The 22,904-nt window shown below is 36.0% G+C and overlaps 2 protein-coding genes across 2 annotated transcripts; both read right to left on the bottom strand.

The window, feature by feature from the left end:
• Window positions 1-14,726: 14,726 nt before the first annotated feature.
• Window positions 14,727-17,308, bottom strand: LOC121730661 (neuropeptide-like protein 32). Its single transcript, XM_042119802.1, has 2 exons — window positions 17,257-17,308; window positions 14,727-15,034 (listed from the first exon to the last, which is right to left on the bottom strand). The coding sequence occupies exons 1-2, from the start codon at window positions 17,306-17,308 to the stop codon at window positions 14,727-14,729; spliced, it is 360 nt and encodes a 119-aa protein (XP_041975736.1).
• Window positions 17,309-18,889: 1,581 nt separating this feature from the next.
• Window positions 18,890-20,550, bottom strand: LOC121730593 (glycine-rich cell wall structural protein-like). The gene is made up of 2 exons (XM_042119703.1): window positions 20,228-20,550; window positions 18,890-19,261 (listed from the first exon to the last, which is right to left on the bottom strand). Exons 1-2 carry the CDS (start codon window positions 20,277-20,279, stop codon window positions 18,942-18,944), a joined length of 372 nt encoding a protein of 123 aa, XP_041975637.1. The 5' UTR covers window positions 20,280-20,550; the 3' UTR covers window positions 18,890-18,941.
• Window positions 20,551-22,904: the final 2,354 nt, after the last annotated feature.

Raw genomic sequence — 22,904 nt, 5'->3', positions numbered from 1 at the left:
GGAGTAGAGAATACTGATCGACATCGCAGTACCAGATGTGCTGATATCGATCAGTAGAGTGTACTCTACCCCAGTGGTTCTCAAACTTTTTTTTACTTTAAGAAGGTAGTTCTTTTCTGATTTTAGGAAGTTATTCCCTAGACCCCGAACAGGTTTTAGTTCGTTATAAGAGCGAATAGAACTAGAAATCACTTACCTCTAGCGTGGGCTAGAGTCACCAGCGCCAATACACACAACGCGAGTTTCATTTTCGGACAAAATACTAAACATTATATTTTTAGGTATCTCCATTTATATACCAATCTTATAAACACGTTTAGAACAAGCTTTTCAATAAAAAAAACTAAAATTTATTGCCGAAAATAAATGTATTTCCCCATCTGACTAAAAAGAGTTCAGGCTAAAATGTTTAAAACATAATTAAGTTAAATGTTTTCTTAATTTAAGCTTCTTGAAATCACTAATCATTATGTTCGATCTGCTTCTATTTTAAATATTTAATGCATATTTTGTTTTCAGACTTTCATAAATTGTTTCTTAGTGAAGAAATTGATTCTTAGCCGCCCACTAGACTATCAATTGTATTGTGCCATATCACACTTCAATTTTATTGAATAACAAGCTGTTGCCCGCGACTTCGTCCGCGTCAACCTATTACATAGTATAATAACAAAGATGGAAAGTCTGCGAACAAATATGAAAAAAGTAAAATATATCCTCCTTCTTTTTGGCATTCGGTTAAAAAAGTAGCCTAAGATACTCCTTACTGCATCAGCTATCTGCCAAAAAAAGTCCCGTCAAAATCGCTCCAGCCATTTCAGAGATTACGGGGGGAAATTATTTGAAAGGGCTTATTTGAACGCGCTAATCTCAGGAACTACTGGTCCGATATGAAAAATTCTTTCAGTGTTAAATAGCCTATTGATCGAGGAAGGCTATAGGCTATATTTTATCACGCTGAGATTAATACGAGCGAAGAAATTGTGAAAAATGTGGAAAAAACGGAGGAAATTATATGAAAGGGCTTATTTAAACACGCTAATATCAAGAACTAATATTCCGATTTAAAAAATCTTTCAGTGTTAGATAGCCCATTTGTTGAGGAAGGTTATAGGCTATATTTTATCACGCTAAGACTAATAAGAGCGAAGAAATAGAGGAAAGTGAGGGAAAAAACGGGGGAAAATTATTTGAAAGGGCTTATTTGAACGCGCTAATCTCAGGAACCACTAGTCCGATTTGAAAAGTTCTTTCAGTCTTAGATAGCCCATTTATCGAGGAAGGCTATAGGCTATATTTTATCACGCTAAGACTAATAAGAGCGAAGAAATAGAGGGAAATGTAGAAAAAACGGGGATAAATTATTACTACTGGAGGAATTTTTCTGTTATTCAGCCCACGTAAATTAGATATTTCACAGACAAATTAGTCCACAAAAAATATCCTTCACGTGGTCTACTTCTTATCTGTGCCAAATAACACAAAAATTACTGCTCCAGTAGTTCGTGAGATAAGCCCATTCAAATATTTTCCCCCGTTTTTCCATAATTTTCTCTATTTCTTAGCTCCTATTAGTCTTAGATTAATAAAATATAGCTTATAGCCTTCCTCGATAAATGGCCTATCCAACACTGGAAGGATTTTTCAAATCGGACCAGTTGTTCCTGAGATTAGCGCGTTCAAATAAGCCCTGTCAAATAATTTCTCCCCGTTCTTTCTACATTTTCCTCTATTTCTTCGCTCCTATTAGTCTTAGCGTGATAAAATATAGCCTATAGCCTTCCTCGATAAATGGGCTATCTAAGATTGAAAGAATTTTTCAAATCAGACCAGTAGTTCCTGAGATTAGCGCGTTCAAACTAACAAACAAACTGCAAATTCTTTTATTTGGTCATCGCACTGTAGGTCCTTTGTTAAATAGAAATTTATCGAAAGAACTGATAATTGATGATGACATTGTTGTCCTGTATTTGTTTTCTATATACGACATCCTGGAGAAAGAACGCTCTGCTCCCCGTGTATAATATTTCTCTATGGCTCTGCTTCACAGCTAGTGATCGGCATCGTTAAAAGATCTGTAAGATGGTATAGCAGTTTGGAAAAACATAAACAAGTTTCTTTTCATAAATTAGCCAAAAAATTTCACTGCAAGAGGTGTAAGACTCTGTCTTTGACTGCAGTAAGTAAGATTTTAACTGAATGCACTCATTTACTAAATGTTCGTCTACGGCATTTGGATAATGCGCCAACCTTTTGATCGGATTTTTTTAATTCTAGATAATTTTTATTATTGACAATATCGTCTATTGGTTTCAGTTCGGTTGGGGGCCCTCTATATTCGCGGGGCCCTGGGCTGCAGCCCAAAAAGCCATATAGTAGATCCGCCCCTGACGCAATACATGCTATTGGGCAATAAAATCGGTCCCTGCTCGTCTAGGGGGCGGGCGTTTATGCACTTCACGGAATTTTACCCACCGGCACGCGGCGCGGCGCGCGGCGTCCCGATTTCTTACGTTTTGATATGGCAAACGTGTAAGTTATGAACGCCGGACGGTAAATTTCTGTGTAATGCACAAACGCCCTTAGACGTAGATTACACGTTCAGTTTGTCATTAATCTCAGACTGACGCCAGATTGATGACAGATTAATTTCCAAAAAGTACTTAATTAATAAATAAATGATCAGCAGTTTTATCGTTGGTTAGACGTTCAGTTTCACATCAATCTTACCGAGATTGATGGACTGAACTGATGAGAAACTGTACGTGTAACCAACGTCGGGTTACGTCAAGCCTAATCTTGATCTGTCAGTTGATCTACGTAGGTCCTATCTGCTTATAGTGCTATCGTTTGCTAAGTCATTTCATACCGACCAAATTTTTGTCCAGCGGTAGCTTAATATTTATCAATCAATATAATCAGCGTCAGTCGCCGCACCCGTGGTGGGATGTTAACTGAGAGTATTACAAAGTTGTAAAAAAAATAATTGCGAAAAGTGATTTTAAACCGAATGAAAATTTTATGGATGATTATTGAGGTCATGCTTAACCAAAAATGCACCGTCAGCCGTATCACAGACGGGGGATTCAACGTCAGTCACGTTACTGAACTATGTTAAAAAAATTAAAATATAAAGTCATTTCATAACGTACAAAATTTATACAGGTGAATGTTGATACCTTTTTAATAATAAAGGCCACCGTCAGTCGTTAATATGCGGGTGGAAAGCCCGTCAGCCAGCGATATAAGCTATTACCAATATAGCCCTACTTCGCGCTCAATGTATCCTAGTGCGTCGCGTAGACGACATTTCCACCTGCAAATATTCAGCTGACGGCGATTTTCGTTTGAATTAATCATAAAATTCGATATTCAATATTTGTCAAGAAGAATTATATACATTTTACTTTAAAAGCGCCATCTGTTGTTATATACTAAAACTAAAATAGCACCTATCAAACCTAAACGTGTATAATCTAGATAATATGACCTTTATTGGGTGCGAATTGGGATCTTTTTAATGACAATTCAATACGATTCTCAACAACAACTTTGAGATACTCTCAATTTTTATTCCACCCATACTGGAGTAGCTGACGATCAAAACTCTTATGTATTAATAGAATAGTATTATTGTTACGATTTTCGCTCGGTATGAAATGACTTTTTAAAATGAGCGCGACCTCCCCTACTATTATGAAGTGATAGTAGATAAGTATAATTCACTAGACCTGCATGTTCCATGATTGCTCCTTTGTTAGTAATAATTAAAACTCCTACATCGATTTTGGTGACAGTGACTAGTTTTACTGCCACTTGTTTAGCTAGGGAGGAAGTACTATCAGATAATTAATTGATTCATAAACTAGACCTAGTTCACTCCGGTTACATCAAATATATCCAACAGATTCCTACACAACTAGACCAAATTAACTTAGGCTAAGGCTGGCGGCGTACACACGTTTTTCGTCTTCGGAAAACCGAATGCATGGAATCAGTAGAAAATACGTTAACATGGAATCAGTAGAAAACACGTTCACTTTCACGAAGTTAACTGTGTGGCGACAATATAGAAGCTCCACCCTCAAGGTGAAGGTGGTCTCCTCGCGGATGTAGTTAACGAACAATAGTCAGAGTATGAAAATGTATGCCACCGCTTACGTCGAGGCCTGCGATAGACGATAGGTTATGTTTATTTCCTATAAAATGCTAACATAAAGTCTTTTATGTCACCAAAACCAGGTGGGACTGTACTGGAAACATATTATTTTATTATAATAATAAATTATATTGTCTGATTGCCATAACACCAGTTTTTACTTAGCATGGGATTAAGCCCCTTCGGCCTTGATGACTGGCAACATTTGTAACTACACGTACATTTGTCACCTCCCGACTATTTTAAAATTAAATAAGTTTTAAGATATATTTTGTACTGTAAATCACTAAAAATAAAAATCTAAGTGTTAGAAACTATTGCAACTCTTCAACCCTTAGGAGTATTTGTTTAAAACTGTGTAATTTTGTAAACTAAAGTTCAAGCCAAGTGCAACTGTCAACGTCTGGACGAGTTCAAATTGGAGCTGGATTATTCTCAGGATCAGGATTTAAAATTAGAACTCAATAAGTTAAGTCTTGACTACGAGGACATTCTTAAAAAAAACATTGAGTTACAGAATATTGTTGACGGCTTTGACATGCAGAGAGGAATATGAAGACTTTCTCAAGACCTCGGCTAACCTCAAAATCAAGCTGAGTAGTGCCGAAGACTACATCTTAAAACTAGAAGAACAAATCCATGCTCAAAATTCCACCCAAACCCAAATCTTATATAATGAGCTTATTTGTGATAAAAGCAACTCTGCTTCTAACACTAAATCTTGTCAAAACATTTCTACTATTGATTTAACTAGTGATGATACCTTACCAATATGTACCTTGAATAGTAAGAGGAAATTAAAGAAATATATTAAAATCAAAAAGTGTATTAAAAATTATTGTAAACTTTCAAAGAAAAATAAAAAATGTTTAAATCATTTATCAAAAGTTATAAATGAAAATAAACTCTTGAATAATAATTTACTAAACTGTAATTTTGACAAAGAGCAAATAAAATGTAACTATGAGGCCGATGTATGTAACCTACAGCAAGAAATTTCGATACTTCTTGACTCTTTGGATAATTTAAACAGAAAATATGCTTTGTCACAACAAGAAACACAGAGGCATATTATCAGCGATGAATGATTTGCTTGAAGTGACTCGTTATAATGAGGAACGTGTTTACTCTTTATTGAGAGTCAACGGTTCCTTAGACAAAGTAAATCATTCTGTCTTGAATAGTATAACTGATATATGTTCCAGGCAGAAGGTACATACTGAATGCCCACAAATTGCTTTGTTCAGTGATAAATTAGGTAAGGACTTAGGTATTTATTTAAATAGGATGTGTATTGGACAATCATTTTCCAATTTCTGTATGCCTGGAGCTACTTACAGTGAAATAATGTGCAGGGCTTTGGCTATGACTTATTGTCCGAATACAACATTGATACTTTTAGTTGGGAGGAAGCGAAAATTAAACAAAAAACAAATGACCGAATTTCTAGATAAATTATTTATTATTGAAAATATTAATAATGTTATCTTGTTTACTTTTCCCTATATACAAATGTTGCCAAAGAGATATAATAAAGAAAACTATTCTAGGTATCAACTGAACAGCCTAATGTATACTGCTGTAAATAATAATTGTATTATTTTAGATGACTCACATAAGCAATGTCAGGTTGTAGACATTAATAATTTAGATTTTAAGTTATCCACCATGACAACAGATAAGTACTTCTTATCTAATTTTTATAAAAGACGAATAGCCAGGTTGCTATTTAACTTTTTAGATTTTAAACAAGCCAAGTGTTTGGCTTCAGAGACTACTGCTTCTATTGAGCAGACTTATACTAGTCATAATATTAACGAATTGGAATATGTTCCAAATATTTATTTAAATTAGATAATAAGACAATGGAGGACATCTCTTGCGGAAATACATTTAGTATTAAAAATCATACCAATAATTTGTTAGACTCAAATATATTAAGTAAGAATAAATGTAATTTGATTAATCTGGTGCATCAAAATTTACACGGTATGGTAGGTAAAGAACATGAAATTGAGTTATTTTTAAAGGAATGTAACATTGATATTATTTGTATATCTGAACACTGGTTCAGATAATATGAACTCACTTTCAATTTCAATAACCACCAGATAGCTAGTTCGTTCAGTAGAGAAAATGCCATAAGAGGCGGCTCTTTAATATTAATTAGAAATAATTTGAAATTTAAGGAACGTAAAGATATTATGAGTCTCTCTATTGAACGAACAATTGAAGTAGCTTGCATAGAGCTAAGTCATCTTATTATTGTGAGTGTATACAGGCCTCCTTCAGGGTTATTTGATACCTTTGAACAAACTATGGAACAAATATTGTCAAAAATATGTGCATCTAACAAAAGGGTTATTATATGTGGAGACTTTAATATTAATTTATTGGATTTAAATTCCACAACTGTTAGATTCACATCTTTATTTAAATCATATAACCTTTGCAATTTGTTTCATGAACCTACAAGAGTCTGTGAGACCACAGCTACTTGTATTGATAACATATTTACAAATCTCATTCCCGATAAAAAAAGAAATAATTAATAAGTTAAGCTCTGATCACTGTGGACAGTTAGCATCATTGAATGTCAATTGCGACTATAACGTAAATGATAATATTGTGTTTGTTCCTGTGACTACAAAACGTATTGAGCAATTTAGAAGTAAATTAAATTCAAATATTCAGTCATTGGGTAGATCAAATAGCTCAGATGAAGCTTTTAATAATTTATTATATTATTATTATATATTATCAATTTATTACAGTATTTACTTCTAAAACAGTTAGAAACGATAATAAAAAAAAATAGATTTATTGAATGGGCAACTAAAGGAATTAAAATAAGTAGGCAAGGATTATATGAATTATATAATGAGAGGTGTAGCAACAGTAGTGAATCATTTAAAGCATATGTTAAAAATTATTCTAAAACCTTCAGAAAAGTTTGTAAAGCTGCTAAGGCTCTATATATCAAAAATAAAATTAAAAATTCTAAAAATAAAATTAAAACTACATGGAAGGTTATATCTGGTGAGACTGGAAACGTTACCTGTCGTAACACTGATTTTGAATTATACTTTGAAAATAAAAAGATTACAAATAATCTCGAAGTTGCGACGGTCTTTGAAAAGTTTTTTTGCTGACATTCCGGTCTCAACTACAAAAAATCTAAATCCCTCACCAGAAGCTGCTGAAAAGCTACTCAGAGACAATGTAAAGGAATGTGATGTCAATTTTAAGTTTAGGGAAATTAGCCCTAGAGATATTATTGATACCTTTAAATTGTTGGATATTAAAAATACTACTGATCTCTGGGGCATGTCTACAAAAATTATTAAATCTGGCAATAATTTTCAATGACTGCATTAAGAGTGGTGTTTTTCCTGATTTAATGAAGCACAGTAAGGTCGTACCTTTATTTAAAGCGGGAATTAAATCAGATCCGACTAATTACCGGCCCATTTCGATTTTACCGACACTTAGTAAAATATTTGAAAAAATAATTTTACACCAATTACTGTTACATTTTAATTTAAATAATTTATTACACAATAACCAATACGGTTTTACTAAGGGTCGTTCCACAACGGATGCTGGTATAGGTCTTCTATTTAGCATATTTGAAGCTTGGGAGGAGTCACAGGATGCCTTAGGTATTTTTTGTGACCTCTCTAAGACATTTGACTGTGTCGAGCATGCTACTTTAGTCAAAAAATTGCACCATTATGGCATAAGGGACTCAGCACTCAGCCTTTTGGCTTCTTACCTCAAAAATAGGACTCAAAGGGTTGAAGTTAATAGTAAAAGATCCAATGGGACCAAAATAGAGTTAAGTGTACCACAGGGATCCATTTTAGGACCATTTCTTTTTCTCATCTACATTAATGACTTACCTTATCTAGTTAAGGATAATGAGATAGTACTTTTTGCTGATGACACTTCACTTATTTTTAAAGTGAAGTGACGGCAGTCAAATTACGACGAGGTAAATAGTGCTCTCTCAAAAATAGTACATTGGTTTAATGTTAATAACTTACTTTTAAACTCTAAGAAAACCAAATGTTTAAAATTTACTTTGCCCAATGTTACGCAAGTTCAAACCAATTTACTATTAAATGATGAGAAAAAGAATTTGGTGGACTCCACAGTATTCTTAGGCATTACATTAGATAGTAAATTACAGTGGGGTCCTCATATTGCAAATCTTGCAGGTAAGCTCAGTTCTGCAGCATATGCAGTCAGAAAAATTAGGGAAATTTCTGATGAAGACACGGCAAGACTAGTTTATTTTAGTTATTTTCACAGTAGAATGTCTTATGGTATCCTTTTTTGGGGAAACGCTGCCGACATCAATACAATTTTTGTGCTGCGGAAGCGAGCTATACGCTCAATTTATAAAATGTCAGCTTTTGAATCTCTGAGAGAAAAGTTTAAAGAAATCGGTATTCTAACTGTTGCTTCTCAATACATTTTGGATAATGTATTGTATGTTAGAAAGAATTTAACTAAATTTAAAACTAAAAGTGATAGTCACGGTAGAAACACTAGAAATAGGCACAAGCTGGAAATACCAGTGATCAGACTTAGCAAAATAAGTAAATCTTTTAAAGGTCAATGTATACGCCTTTATAATAAAATCCCGGAAAACGTTCTAAATCTATCAATTAATAAATTTAAAAAAGTAATTAAAGAACGTTTGTGTGCCAAAGCCTACTATATGGTCAACGATTTCCTAAACGATAGCACATCTTGGGAGTAGCATGGCTGCTTGCAAGGCTGCTTCTACATTTATTATATGTGACTTACAATTGTGTATTCATATTGTATAGATTAAGTTATTTACATTGTAAATTTTATTTTTTTAAAAGACAAATTTTCCACTTTTTTACTAAAAAGTGGCCCCATGCGAGTTTCTTACGCCGGTTCTTCTCGCCGGGCTAGTTCCCGAACCGGTGGTAGGCAACGTGTAGTTCAACGTTCTGAAAATATTTGATTCAAATTTATTCAGAAATAAAACAATTTTTATTTATTTTTATTAGACGACGTGATGTACGCTACCTAGCTTTTATACTATTGTATATATTATTGTATGCTTAATAAAGAATTTGATTTGAATTTGATATTGCCACATTGGCGCTACTTTGCGATCTAGCATAATCGTAAAATAAAACATTTAATGAATAAATAGCCATTTATTTATTTGTAGTACTCGTCTCCTCTGATTCCTGCATTTATTTATTTGTAGTACTCGTCTCCTCTGAATCCTGCATAGTATCCATCGAAATTGTTATCAGAGAGGTCGGAATGTTCGAAATCCTCCCCAGAGTTTCCGGTGCTGATGCCTCCACCGTACGAATAAGACTGACGACGGCTTCGGCCTTGATGACTCTCCTGGATGTGTTCATGGTGATTCTCCTGAATGTGGCCATGATCCTCCTTCCTTTCTAAGCCTTCAAGATGCTCCTGCTCATGAGTTTGATGATTTTCGTGTTCATGTTGGGGGGTGACATCTCTGCCGTCGGAAGCGCTTCTAGTATACCCCCTCCTGGGATAAACCCTCTCCACTGCAAAAAGTAACGTTTAAATAATAAATAATGTAAAACGGCCTTTATTTCAGGCATATTATATCTGCCCATATCACGTCGAGAATATAATATTTTAAAAATATTATGTAAAATTAAAATAATATTGACACTGTAATGGGGTGGGGTGTCCAGTCATAGAATCACTTCTTGTTCTGGTTCATGTGAACAGAGATCCACTATCCACTATAAATATTGTGCAATTTATGATGGAATGATAATTATTTTTGTATAAAAAATAACTTCAGAACAAACTCGATATATTTACTCGGCAAACCACAACCAAAGGATTGAAAATGCCATGAAGCAATTATTTTGTTTCTATTTTTCCAAACCTATAAAAATTACCAAAATTATGAAAAATATATCATGATAAGTGTGCGTAATTCTACTAATGGCAATTTAGGTATTCTAAGGGTTCATAAATTGAAACGTGAAGTTACGATGCCATAATAATAATTAAGATTGATCCTTTCAAAAACGGCGACCCAACACCGTGAACGACACGTCTGTGTATTCTGTTATAGTAAATTAAATTCAGTTTTCAATGGCTTATTTATAATTGCAACTCAACGTAGCGCCTTGTCTCGGTGCGACTTGAACTAACCCTTAGACTGGCCATAGACGGACCACAAGTTGCAGTCGGGACCATAAAGTTAATTTACCTATCGGAATATATTATAAACTTTATGGTCGGGACCGGCTGCTCTAGAGCGGTCGCGTTGAAATTTGCACCGACCGCTCAAGAACTGCTCGAGCGGTCCGTGTATTGCGGATATGAATTTAGTATGGAACCGCAGATTTCAGAATCAGAGACCGCATTTTGCTGCCGGTTTCGACTGCAAGATGCGGTCCGTCTATGACCGGCCGTCTAACTCTATCCTTGTCAGATATATATCCAATATCTCAAAAACTTACCTCTAGCGTGGGCCAGGGCCACCAGTAACAATACACACAACGCGAGTTTCATTTTAGTACAAATACTACAGATTTTGTTTTTTCTGCATTTATATACTACCTTAATGCTTATAAACACGTTTAGAAACAAGCTTTGCAATGAAATTAGTATTATCGATAACAATATGCATGTGTCTATTTTAAGCTAAAACATAAAGGCAGAGCAGGTCACAGACAGAGCAGATAATGTATATTAATGTACATTACATCCCGGGATGTATATCTTTACATTATAATAATGTATCACACACACAACAGGTAATGTAATGTATCTTTACCTACATTTCAATGGTAGCCGCACAGCTTGACGCACATTTCAGCTGTTAAAGTGTTATACAGACTGTTCTTATTTTTAATGTTGTAATACTATGGCCTTTCGAGTTACTTGCTATTAGATTCACTAGATAGTTCATCAGAAGATGATTCGGATTGTAATTTTGATGCGCGCATTCTTAAAACAGAACGATGTGGATTGAAGATATTTGATTGAAAATATAGGCTCTGGGGAACAGACTGCCTGCAGTATCTGCTGTGAAGTGCTGTGCTAAGGTGTCAAGTGGCAACACTGTGTGTATCTGTCTTTCATACACATAACACATATAATATAATCACAGATATTTTTGAACATCCTATGAAGAGAAGAGATGTATAATATACAGAATTATATTGAGATGTATTGAGATGTATTTAGATGTATCAAAATATAAATGTATATTTTCATATAGCTCGGTATCTTAAGATACGTCGAAGATGTAAAAATATACATTATAGCTGCTGTGTGTGGTCTCCTGACGATTTCTATAGAAAGATGTATTGAGATGTATCGAGATGTATCGTGCTATAATATATATCTTTACATTACCTGCTCTGTGTGTGACAAGCTTAATGCGAACTCTATAGCCAGATTATTTTCAGACGTCCGAAAGCTCAAGGTCGCGTCCGCGACTTATGTCAGACAATGTGCACAGTTTATTGTATTTTGTATTAACCAGATAGAAACAAGCCGCATCAGAGGAAAACGTCCGAGGACAACGTCCGATAATTTGTTCCCAGCTTATTTCCTGTCGGAAAATTTTTACTTAAAATTTCAAACACACCAGCTCATTCGCATTAGCAATGTCCACACTGTTCACTTTCATCTTCAATTTTCGTCATCTTCTTTCATTCAACTTTCGGATTGGCGCATACAATAATTGAATGCGTCCTACGAATAATAAAGAATGCGTCAATGAACGCAACGCCAATATTGTTATTTTGTTCAGAAATTGCAGTGTTTGGAATCTGAATGTGCCACGAGAACATTTTACTGGGTGGAATATGTGCAGCTTGTTTGGTCAGTGTGGACATTTGGACATAGCTATCTTTTGTGACACTGTGTGAAGGTGAGACGCTCTAGGCGACATTACGCTGTAGTGGAGCGACGCGAAGTATTTGTTGTTATAGCAGCAACAGATATACACAATCTGTGAAAATTTCAGAAGTCTAGCTGTAGCGGTTCTTGAGATACAGCTTGGCATACAGCCTGGCGACAGACAGACAGGGAGACAGACGGACAGACGGACATACAACGAAGTTTTAGTAATATTGTCCCGTTTTTACCCTTTGGGTACGGAACCCTAAAAATGATTTTGAAACTATGTCGTTAACGACAGTATAAGTACACACGAGAGTGGGATATCTCGTCGTTCGCGCATGCTAGTACAGCAGGAGGACACACAAAATATGTGTCCACCTAAGGAGGGGGTCTAAAAATCATGAAATTTGTGTGACATACTTTATGGATGCACCGCACTAGGCCACAGAATATACTATAATAGTACTCCGTAACAAGACCTTGAAGGTCTCGTCCACCTCGCCTCTCGCCTAGACTCACCGCAAGCTTAGATTTTAACTTACTTTGTAATAATACGTAGTTAGGACAGTAATAAAAAGAGTCAGTAGTAATCGATTTTATTAATCTTTATTTTTGTAACTATCAACGGAAAGTGTTTCCTTGCCACTTAGCAATAAAGTAAACGAGGAAATAAAAATAATATCGTTTTCTCAAAGCTGTTCTTTACAGAAATCTCGTTTAAAATAAACAATAATCATTATTTTCTAATTATAATTCGATAAAAAGTGGGTGACCTTGGTAAAGAAGATGCTAGCATCCAACAGGTTGACATTTTCGAAAGTGATATAACAAGTCTGCGCCGTATTTTTAAGACTACAGCTGTTAATTGTAAGCTGAGAATAATTGAAAATGTGAGCGAATCAAGTGGATAAGCCCGAGCGCGGCCAAATTTCAGCGGCCAGGTCGCGACGGCCATCGAGATAATCACTTTACTCTTTAGTATGAAACCGCCATAGACCACGCGCACCTGGCCGCATGGCGGCCAGCGGCTACACCATACTTTCGATGGCCGCCGCGACCTGGCCGCTAGTGCGTGCCTGGCCTAAGGCCGCGTTTCCACCGGAGCTGAGCTATGTTACGTTGCGAGGAATGTGTTTTTTAAGAACCAATAGAAACGCTTCATTTGCCTGACCACAATCAGCAAAACGATTGTACTGGTTGTTGCAAACACATTCCTCACAAAGCATCTTAGCTCAGCTCCGGTGGAAACGCAGTCTAAAGGTACAAGTTGGAACCGAGCGACACACGACAACTGCAGACGACGTGTTGTTGCGACACTACTGGTTTCTATGAAAACGAAGCTAGCGACAAATCTTATTCATAGAAATACATAGAAACCAGTAGTGTCGCGACATGTCGTCTGCTGCCGCTTCATGTAGCCGGCTTCCAACTTGTACCTTTAGATAACTAATTTTCATAACATAAGGGCAAATAATAATTTCTTTATAATTTACTAGCGCCGCTACCCGCCCCGGCTTCGCACGGGTTAAAAATATATTATAGCCTATGTCACTCACTGAAGAAATGATTAAAATCGATTCAGCAGTTTTTAACCCCCGACCAAAAGAGGGGTGTTATAAGTTTGATTATATTCATTACTACCCGTGGCCCGCATTGGTCGGTACCGCCGCAATTTTTAAATCTGTAATAATATCTTCGAAAATATTCATTTAAATCATAATATGCTGTAAAGGGCCATTATATAAATCTATATTAAATCAATAATGTATATAAAGTATTTAATTGAATAAGGATTATTGCCGTATTGGTTAAAATCGCTTCGAAAATTAGCCATCATATTTTGAAGTTAAAAGTAAATGACAAAAAAATATTATTGTGGGATATCCACAAGAGATAGACATTAGACATATTATATACCATCGCGGAGTTTTCTGTAGACCTTTTTATAGTGTACAATACTTAGCACATTATTTTGATAAATCTCGTAGGGCCTTTCAATTCAGCCTGCGTCTGCAATGACAAGCGGAAAAAATGTAATTATTTACGACATCACATTAGAAACCCCAAAATTAACAGTATTTCTTTACTTCCTCCTCAACACAACCTTCCTCTTTAATCACTCTAGCTATAATTAAAGAAAACCGCATCAAAATCCGTTGCGTAGTTTTAAAGATTAAAGGGAACAAAGGGACATGAGGGAAAAAAGCGACTTTGTTTTATAATATGTAGTGATAGTGAAACAAACCTTGTAACTTACCTATTTCATAATGTGGCTAATATATCTGGCTATATTTTTATTATTCGTAGTGGCTGTACATAAATTTTTTTTTTTTTTGATTTCAAATAATTTTCGATCCTAAAGCCTCCATTTATGCTTACGTATTCAATATTATGTAATGAAGAATAAGAACCGAAAAATTCCATTTGCAATCAGCAATAATTATTGCGAAACATTTTCATTTTTTTTTATTATTGCAGGATCTTAAAAGTTTTCATGTAGAATTACCAATCACTAAAATATTTTAATATTTTTTATGGCAAACCAACATTCAACAACAAAACTCAAAAACCTAAAACGTGAGGCAGATCTCTCAAAAGGTAAAAGCGATAATTAAAAAGTTAAACATATATTATGTTACATATTTTCGTTTCATAGATATCTTGATTATCCTTCAAAACTTTCGCTGGAGCCGTATCTGAAGCCTGGATAGTATCCCCGGCGGTAACCTCCTCTCTCGAAGCTCTCCGAAGATCCGTAGCCGTAACCGCGGTTGCCGTAACCGATACTGTAACCATTGCCGTAACCTCTGTAACCGCCGTAGCCCCCGTAACCTTGGTAGCCGAAGAACTGACGTTTCACTCTGTCGTTCACGTCGTCGGCTTCGGCCGCGTCTGCTGCTTCTAGTTTCTGTTTAAGTCCTTCGATATAAGTTTTCAATTCTTTGCCCTCTTTCAGGTCTCTAGGAGATCGCACTGCAAAAATTTGTAGAATTAAAAGTGTGACCATATTACCCCGTCGCGTTGCGTTGGGCTGCGTTGTCACAACGGCGACGCTCCAACTTACTCCAACAACGTTATGCACGCTGGAGTATAGTACTCCAAAATTAATAATGCGCATGAATGACCGTGAATAATAACCGTATTACAAAAGCTACAGGAATATCACTACAGGAATACACACAGGAGCTTTGACTAATACGTATGTTAAATGCAATGCAATTAGAAAATGCAATATCATCTACCGTCGCTCTGGAAATACGACCGTTGCCGAAAAATTTCGAAAACTTCTATGCGCATTATCACTTTGAGAGCACTGTAAGTTGTTGTCCACGACAATAAATATAGTAAAAACTTATTCACTATCGTGGGCGCGCTATTTGGAAGGAATGACGGACAATGTTGGATGGTGAATGTCACACTGCGCTGTATTATATTGGGTAAGTTCCGAAATTCATCAGTATACATAAGCATATTTTATGACGTCAAGAATGGATGCCATATTGTTGATTAGAATTTCATAAAATAATGCCAGAGGCCAGGGCCTTAACGTACCTATATGACTTCCTTGGGATGTTATTGTATTACATAACACATGGTAACACTTGTCTCAACAGTGGCACATCAGTGCAATATGGCGTCGTATAGTATATGGCTGGGCTTTATTTCGGAACCTACGCAATCAGCATTGTATGATCTCGCGTTAACGCATCTCAGATGCACCATACAATTTGTAATTCGTTGCGACGATGCGACGCATCACGCAACGCAATGTAGCAATATGGCTACAGTCCACACTTTATGTGGTTTTGGTTGTGAACAGGTGTCATAATAAAATGTATGTTTCCTAAAAACAGGAATACGTTTTATTTGAACAGGTGTCGGGCGCAAAGGTAATAAAATATAAAATACTTACCTATTAAAAAAAGGTAATAAAATATATAAAAATACAAGGTCAACATGTTTAGGTGACTCTATGTCTGAGGATTTGTAAAAGCGCTTCATAATGAACAATAATTTGGCCCACACTCTTTATAATGGTAAAGGAATCCTTTTAAAGAATAGTTTCTTAACGTCTTCTATTTGACAGTATTAAATTAAATTGGCAATAAGTTTGATAAAGTAGTGCCAACTAATTTAAGACATTATAAAAATGATTGATATAAAACATTATTAATTCACAATAGCTATGTCCACACTGTGCACTTTCATCTTCAATTTTCGTCATCAACCGTCATATTGGCGCATTCAATAATTGAATGTGTCAAGGAACGCAATGCCAATATTGTCATTTTTGAAGTTTTGGATACGGTCAGAGGGCATGCGTTGCGGGCATGCCTCACGTTCGCTGTTGACTGCGCTATAATGCATGCCCTTGACGAACAGAAAAAGGCACAGTGTGGACAAAGCTAATGGACAATACATAATATAAATTTTATTTTATTCCTTTACAAAATTCTTAGCAACAAACGTTATATTAATTGCAAAAGTGAATGCATACAAAAATCTAAAGCAAGTGGTTCATAATTTAAATAGCAACAGGTAGCTTTATTTTTTATTCCGATAGGTATTATCTATATTATGTCAGTAGGTATTACCACTACTAACCCAAATTGTCAATTATTATAATAAACCAGATCCGCTCATCATTTATTGTACCACTTTTTCTAATGGTATCGCTAATGGATAAAATTAGAATATTAAATTAATGAAACACATGAAATATTATCAATATCATTATTATTTTTTCTTTCTAGGGTTCCGTACCCGAAGGTTAAAACGGGGTCCCGTTTTAATTATTACTGAGACTACTCTGTCTGTCCGTCTGTCTCCAGGCTGTAACTCAAGAACCTCTATAGCTAGACTTCTGAAATTTTCACAGATTGTGTATTTCGGTTGGCACTATAAAAGATACTTAAACAAAATAAAATATCGGGGGCTCCCCATACAATAAACGTAATTTTTTTTGGCCTGTTGCTCGTTACCAATAATGGCAATAGGCACTTGAAATATTCACAAAATCCTTAATTACATTTGTAATATAATAAATTAATAATAAAATTAACATAAAATAAATAATTAATCCTACACAAAAAACACATTTTTTGCCAACTTTCGCCCTATACTGGTACGGAACCCTTCGTGCACGAGTCCTACTCGCACTTAGCCGATTATTTCTATGCAATTAAAAAGAATACCTGCGGCGTCCCCCAGGGCCACCAGAAACAGTACACACAGCGCGAGTTTCATGTTTGTGGAAATACTAAAATATTATATTTTACCTCCATTTATATATCTATCTATAACATGTTTAGAACGAGATTTTCGCCATCAATTTTGCCAGTTTTTTGGGTAATTTTGTTAAAGGAGGGATCGTTAATTGTCAAATTTTCGGATAATTATAGAGATAAATGGTGCTTAATTACTTGTTTTCATCAATTGTTTTTATGAACTCTACCTCTGGGGTCCCATTCTGAAGAGTCGATTCGTTCGATTTTTCTAGCCGGAGACCTACGCACATGCTGTCTCGGACGATCAAGACGGTCTTCGATCGAAACGACATATGAGGCCTTGGAATCGGTCCCTGCTCTTGAACTATTATAAGGGTCATTGCGTACGAGTTACGACCCACGTGCGAATGCGCGTTGACCGGAGAACCAGTATGGTCACTTCATTATTATGACACCAGCCGAATCGATAAACGTCAGTGCTGGTTTTAGAACTACAAGCGCCCTGGGCAAGATTTTATCGGCGCCCAGGGTGCTGGTAGAGCTCAAAAATTGGCGCCCCTTTTGTTTGCCTTATGCGCCATCTTTTTATCCAGCGCCCTGGGCCGTCGCCCAGCGTCGCCCTCAACTAACGCCGCTAATGACAAACGTTCTAGATAATGTTTTTTTTTAGAGCATATAGTACTATTCCATTGCTGGGAAAATCTTCCACCTGTTTCAATCTAACGCCACCGCAGGCCAGCCCGGTTTGTATGTCTTATTACGATACGGTATGAAAAAATTATCCTAGCCGATTCTCAAAGCCGTACAAATTTTATCATAAGCCGTTCGAGACGAGTTTGGCGACACGAGAATTTTATAATATTTCAGATCATATTATTATATTATGTATTCATTTATTATATGTTACTTGTTGCCAAGCCGGTGGCAAGCCGGTAAATAGAAAACCACGTGTTTTCTTGGGGTCGGTTTCGTCATCCAACACGTCTTCCGCTCGTTATTACACTGCTCTAAGAATACCTACATCTCCCTTTTCAAATATCGCGTGCTCTCAAATTATGAGAGCTAGTAGAGAGATATACTTATTAAATTATTTATCACTTAATAACTACTAGAGAAGTAAGAGTAAGTGAATATATATTCTCCTCCAGCTTTTAATATTGTAGTTTTTATTATTCGTAGTGTGTCAATGATCGATATCATTATCATGTAACATTTTCAAGGAAGTCATTAATGGTTACATTGTAATGCGTTACATTACAGTTACAGGCTATTATTATTATATTAATGCATTACATTGTAATGCATATAATATTTCTGGACACCTGCAGTAGTGCTATGAGGTTCTGTCATGGGCTTATGATTATTTCAGGCATTGGGTTATAAAAGTTTGATGAGTTAGTATATCATATCTGTATGTGTGTTTATTCGTGGTAAAATGCGTCTAAAAGGGTCGTCTGATTTTGATCTAGTTCAGGAATTGTGCATTATCATCTTGCTCACAGTTTGATGAGCGTTATTAAAAAAGTGTGATGACTAATTCCACAGATCTGATACTGACTAAAAATTACCTATAAAATTTGAAATAAAAGATAATACATTGTAACAAAAACTTAATTTATTAACAAAAATAATACTACAAATTTCACTAAAGCTCAGTAATATCCACCATAACCCTGGAGACCCTGGTAACCTCCGAGACCTTGGTAGCCTCCGTTAAGTCCGTAACTCTGGTAGCCGCTTCCGTAGCCTGGGTTTCCCTGGAATCCGTTGCCAACCACTCCTTCGTAGACCACCTCGTCTCCGGGCTTAAGGCCGGGGATTCCGAAGTCGTTGCCGTAGCCATTGTAGACCACGCCCTGGCCTGGACGAAGGCCTCCGAAGGTGCCGAAGGGGTCTCCTCCTCTCAGGCCACCACCGCCGTAACCGCCGTAGCCTCCACTACCGTAGTACGCTTGGCGAGTCTTCCGTTCGACTGTAAAAAAAAATTAGGTATAAATAATGGTAAATAATAGTAGCTCCCACACCGGTTTCGGTGACGGTGGCCGGTTTCATTGAAACCAGGCCAGCTGCGCAGGAGTAATTTTATAGTGCCCAAGTATGTGCGCAGTACACAAGAGCACTCTCTATTCCTTTACTCTCATAACCCAGTGGGACGGACGACCGACACGACTGGCGAGAGATCAGGCGCAGGACCGACTTTTTACATGCCCATCTGACGCATGGATCATCTTACTTGTCAGACAATCAGGTGATCAGCCTGCATTGTCCTAACCAAACTTGGAAATAACATGTTTCCAACGCGGGAATCGAACCCACGACCTCCGAGTCAAGAGCCGCGCTCTATACCAATAGACCACGGAGGCGTTCGAGTGCTTTAAGTTTATTATTACAATATTGCCCTAAATCCTATAGGAAACCATTTGCAACATTAAAATTGCTCAGGTCGAATTTGTTTAATAACCAAAAATTTATTAGGAAACTTGTTTCAAGCTTTGGCGACTGAATGTCTGCGATTATTTGTAATGAATCAATGCCTTCAAAATAAAAATAATAACACATTATTTAATCTATATATAAGAAAATTGATTTTCAATTGTGTCAGTAACGCTAAAACTCGAAAACGGCTGACAGGATTGGGCTAATTTTAGTCTTAAAATATTCGTAGAAATCCAGGGAAGGTTTTAAAGTGACATGAAGTTCACCGGGACAGCTAGTGAGATATAATTGTGTACCATTAATGAATTTCTACACTAATGTTACGAGTCTCTACTTATCTATATAGAGACATCTTGTAAAAGCAAATCACGTTGATATAAAATGTTCAGAATTTAGGGTCAACTTTAAATTACATTTATTGCATAAAATTATAATTCAATACCTAAAATAAAATTATAATTATCTATCCATAATTTTCGGTAAAAAAGAAAATGAATTTTACCTGCGGCGTGCGCCAAGGCGACGAGTAATAAGAAGCACACAACTTGTCTCATTTTGGTGTTGGCTGGAGATTGGATGGTGGAACTGGAATTCTATAATTTTGGAGTCCTTTATATACCTCTCTTAATACCTATCCAAAGGTTTCTACATAACACGTTTTGAGCGAGATCTCTCATAATTTATAATTATAATCCATTTATGATTTGGCGAGTTCGTTAAGTCCAGTAGATAGTTTCCTTATTGCTTTTTACTTGACTACGAGTACTGAAGGCGGGTATTGTATTCTACTTTGCAGAGTAATAATTTAAGTAGTTAGTACTCAGTCCTAAGATTTAATGAAATTAAACTTGAAAGGAAAGTTTACTTTATGGTGATGTTATTTAATTTAACTTAATATTAATTATTAGGAGATAATAAGTAGTTACTTACTACGGCATTGTCTTCGATACTTTAGAAAAATTGAAAACACTACCTCCGTGGAAATGTGTTACACTTTTGTTTTTGATTTAGACGTGGGAGAAACATGCTTCGGCATGAATGGGCCGGCTCGACCGGAGAAATACCACGTTCTCACAGAAAACCGGCGTGAAACAGCGCTTGCGCTGTGTTTTGCCGATTGAGTGAGTTTACCGGAGGCCCAATCCCTATTCCCTTCCCTACCCGCCCCTATTCCCTACCCTTCCCATCCCGACCCTATTCGCTCTTAAAAGGCCGACAACGCACCTGCAGCTCTTCTGATGCTGCGAGTGTCCATGGGTGACGGAAGTTGCTTTTTATCAGGTGACCTGTTTGCTCGTTTGCCTCCTTATTTCATAAAAAAAAAAAAAGAGTCATATTTAAATAACAACGGAAAAAGTATATTTTTTGCTCTTTTTTATTTGCATTGTTATCGTCTTTATTCATAAAGAAGATATTTGAACTGTTTAAAATAATAAATAAAAAAGTAGCTTAAAACTTAGGGTAGCGTTTTTAGAATTTCAAAGTTTTTTTTGTACAAGAAATCTTTAGCAAGTACTTGACTTGGGCCGTTTGAGCTGAAGCTGAAGATTTGGTTATTATTATTTTGGCCGATAGCTAAATCAAAGCTCCGATTGAAACACCAGTTCTGTTTCACAAATCACAATATTGAAAAGCTCTTCGAAAAACCTTAAGAGCTCACCTGACTCTAAAAATCAAACATCGTCCTTCTCTCTTCACACTCACGCCCGTCTTTCATATGCCAGGTGAAAAAGGACGGCGCGGAATCATCGCCGAGTTAGTTTTACTTGAATAAAAGACGAACTATAATGATTATGAAAAAAGTGTTTTGAGCAAATTTAGGTTTTATAAAAAATATTAAAGAAAAGACAGCAAACTTCGAAGATCCAAGCAAAAATGTGTCTAAAACAAGGTTTTTTGTAAAAAAGAAACTATCGAGCATTTTATGAGTAATCGTGTTTTCGTCTTGAGCATTTAATCTTTATGAACTGAAGTTACTTGTGTCAAAAAATCAGTTTTCTAGAACTTACAGATTTTGAGATCTAGGTTTAAGTATGTAGTCAAGTTAGGGTCATATGGGCTCTTAATAAGCCTAACTAGATGACGCCCGCAACTCCGTTAGACTTTTCCGAACCGTACATTTTCCGGGATAAAAAGCATCCTTAGATGACCTTTCCCGGGACACAAAGTATCTACATACCAAATTTCAGCAAAATCGGTTCAGAGGTTTAACAGACAGACAGATACACTTACGCATTTATAATATGAGTAAGGAAGTATTTTTTTTTATAAAATAAGGTGGCAAACGAGCAAACGGGTCATCTGATGGTAAGCAACTACCGTCGCCCATGGATTAAGAGGATACACCAGGGGCTAGAGAAATGAAAAAAAAGTACGTGTAATATCTATAGCTGTCTCCCTTACCTCAAGCCTATACCGCAGAACGCGATAGAGACAACTGCAGAAAATCCAGAAAATCAACGATTCGTTGTCCCCTGATTCCTTCTCCAAAACTTAACCGATTTAAGTATTTTTTTCATTAAAGATTAAAAAAAGGTTTGAGCTGTGTTCCTATGTTTTGCTTTTTTTGTATAATCTAGCCAAATCTGTTTTCTGGACGTTTGAACACAGCGGAAAATCTGGCCATTTTTTTGGGTTTTTGAACGTTCATATCTTATTTAATAATTAAATTATGAAAAAAAAGAAAACATAGGGACATTGTATTAGTGGCCGTAGATATTCAGGAAAAAAATTATAACTCTACTAGCATTATCCAGGGAGGAAACAGGGGACAACGTTTGTATGGAAAAAAGGGCGGTGTGGACTCCTCTTAATACTGAGCAACAGTTGCTACGGAGGATCTATTCTCTAACCCATTTTGTATGAAAAAAACTACGAATAATAAAAACTAAGGAAACGTAACTCCCATACAGACTATAGCCGTTTTAAATTTGGTTCCTTTCGAACTGTCATGTAACGTCAGCCTAATACCAGTCAAGGCCACTAAATATTGCAAATGTATTGAAAATGTGTACCGGTACACATTTTTGACAAGTTGTGTGTAGAGCATGTTTTTTGACGGAATTACTTAATTTCCTTAGTTTTTATTATTCGTAAATCGTAGGAAAAAAAGAAAAAATTACGTTTTTACTAGTTAAATGATTGATTCTATTATTTGCACAGGTGTTCCATAGACAAAG

Source organism: Aricia agestis, chromosome 9 (assembly GCF_905147365.1).
Source record: "Aricia agestis chromosome 9, ilAriAges1.1, whole genome shotgun sequence".
Classification (NCBI taxonomy): domain Eukaryota; kingdom Metazoa; phylum Arthropoda; class Insecta; order Lepidoptera; family Lycaenidae; genus Aricia; species Aricia agestis.
Note: the sequence above shows the minus strand (reverse complement) of the source record. Positions and strands in the feature narration are given on the sequence as shown.

Coding starts and splice junctions, on each gene's coding strand:
- LOC121730661 (XM_042119802.1), bottom strand. CDS start 17,308: ATGAAACTCGCGCTGTGTGTACTGTTTCTGGTGGCCCTGGGGGACGCC. Junction 15,035..17,256: donor GGCCCTGGGGGACGCCGCAG/GTATTCTTTTTA, acceptor AAATTTTTGCAG/TGCGATCTCCTAGAGACCTG.
- LOC121730593 (XM_042119703.1), bottom strand. CDS start 20,279: ATGAGACAAGTTGTGTGCTTCTTATTACTCGTCGCCTTGGCGCACGCC. Junction 19,262..20,227: donor CGCCTTGGCGCACGCCGCAG/GTAAAATTCATT, acceptor TTTTTTTTACAG/TCGAACGGAAGACTCGCCAA.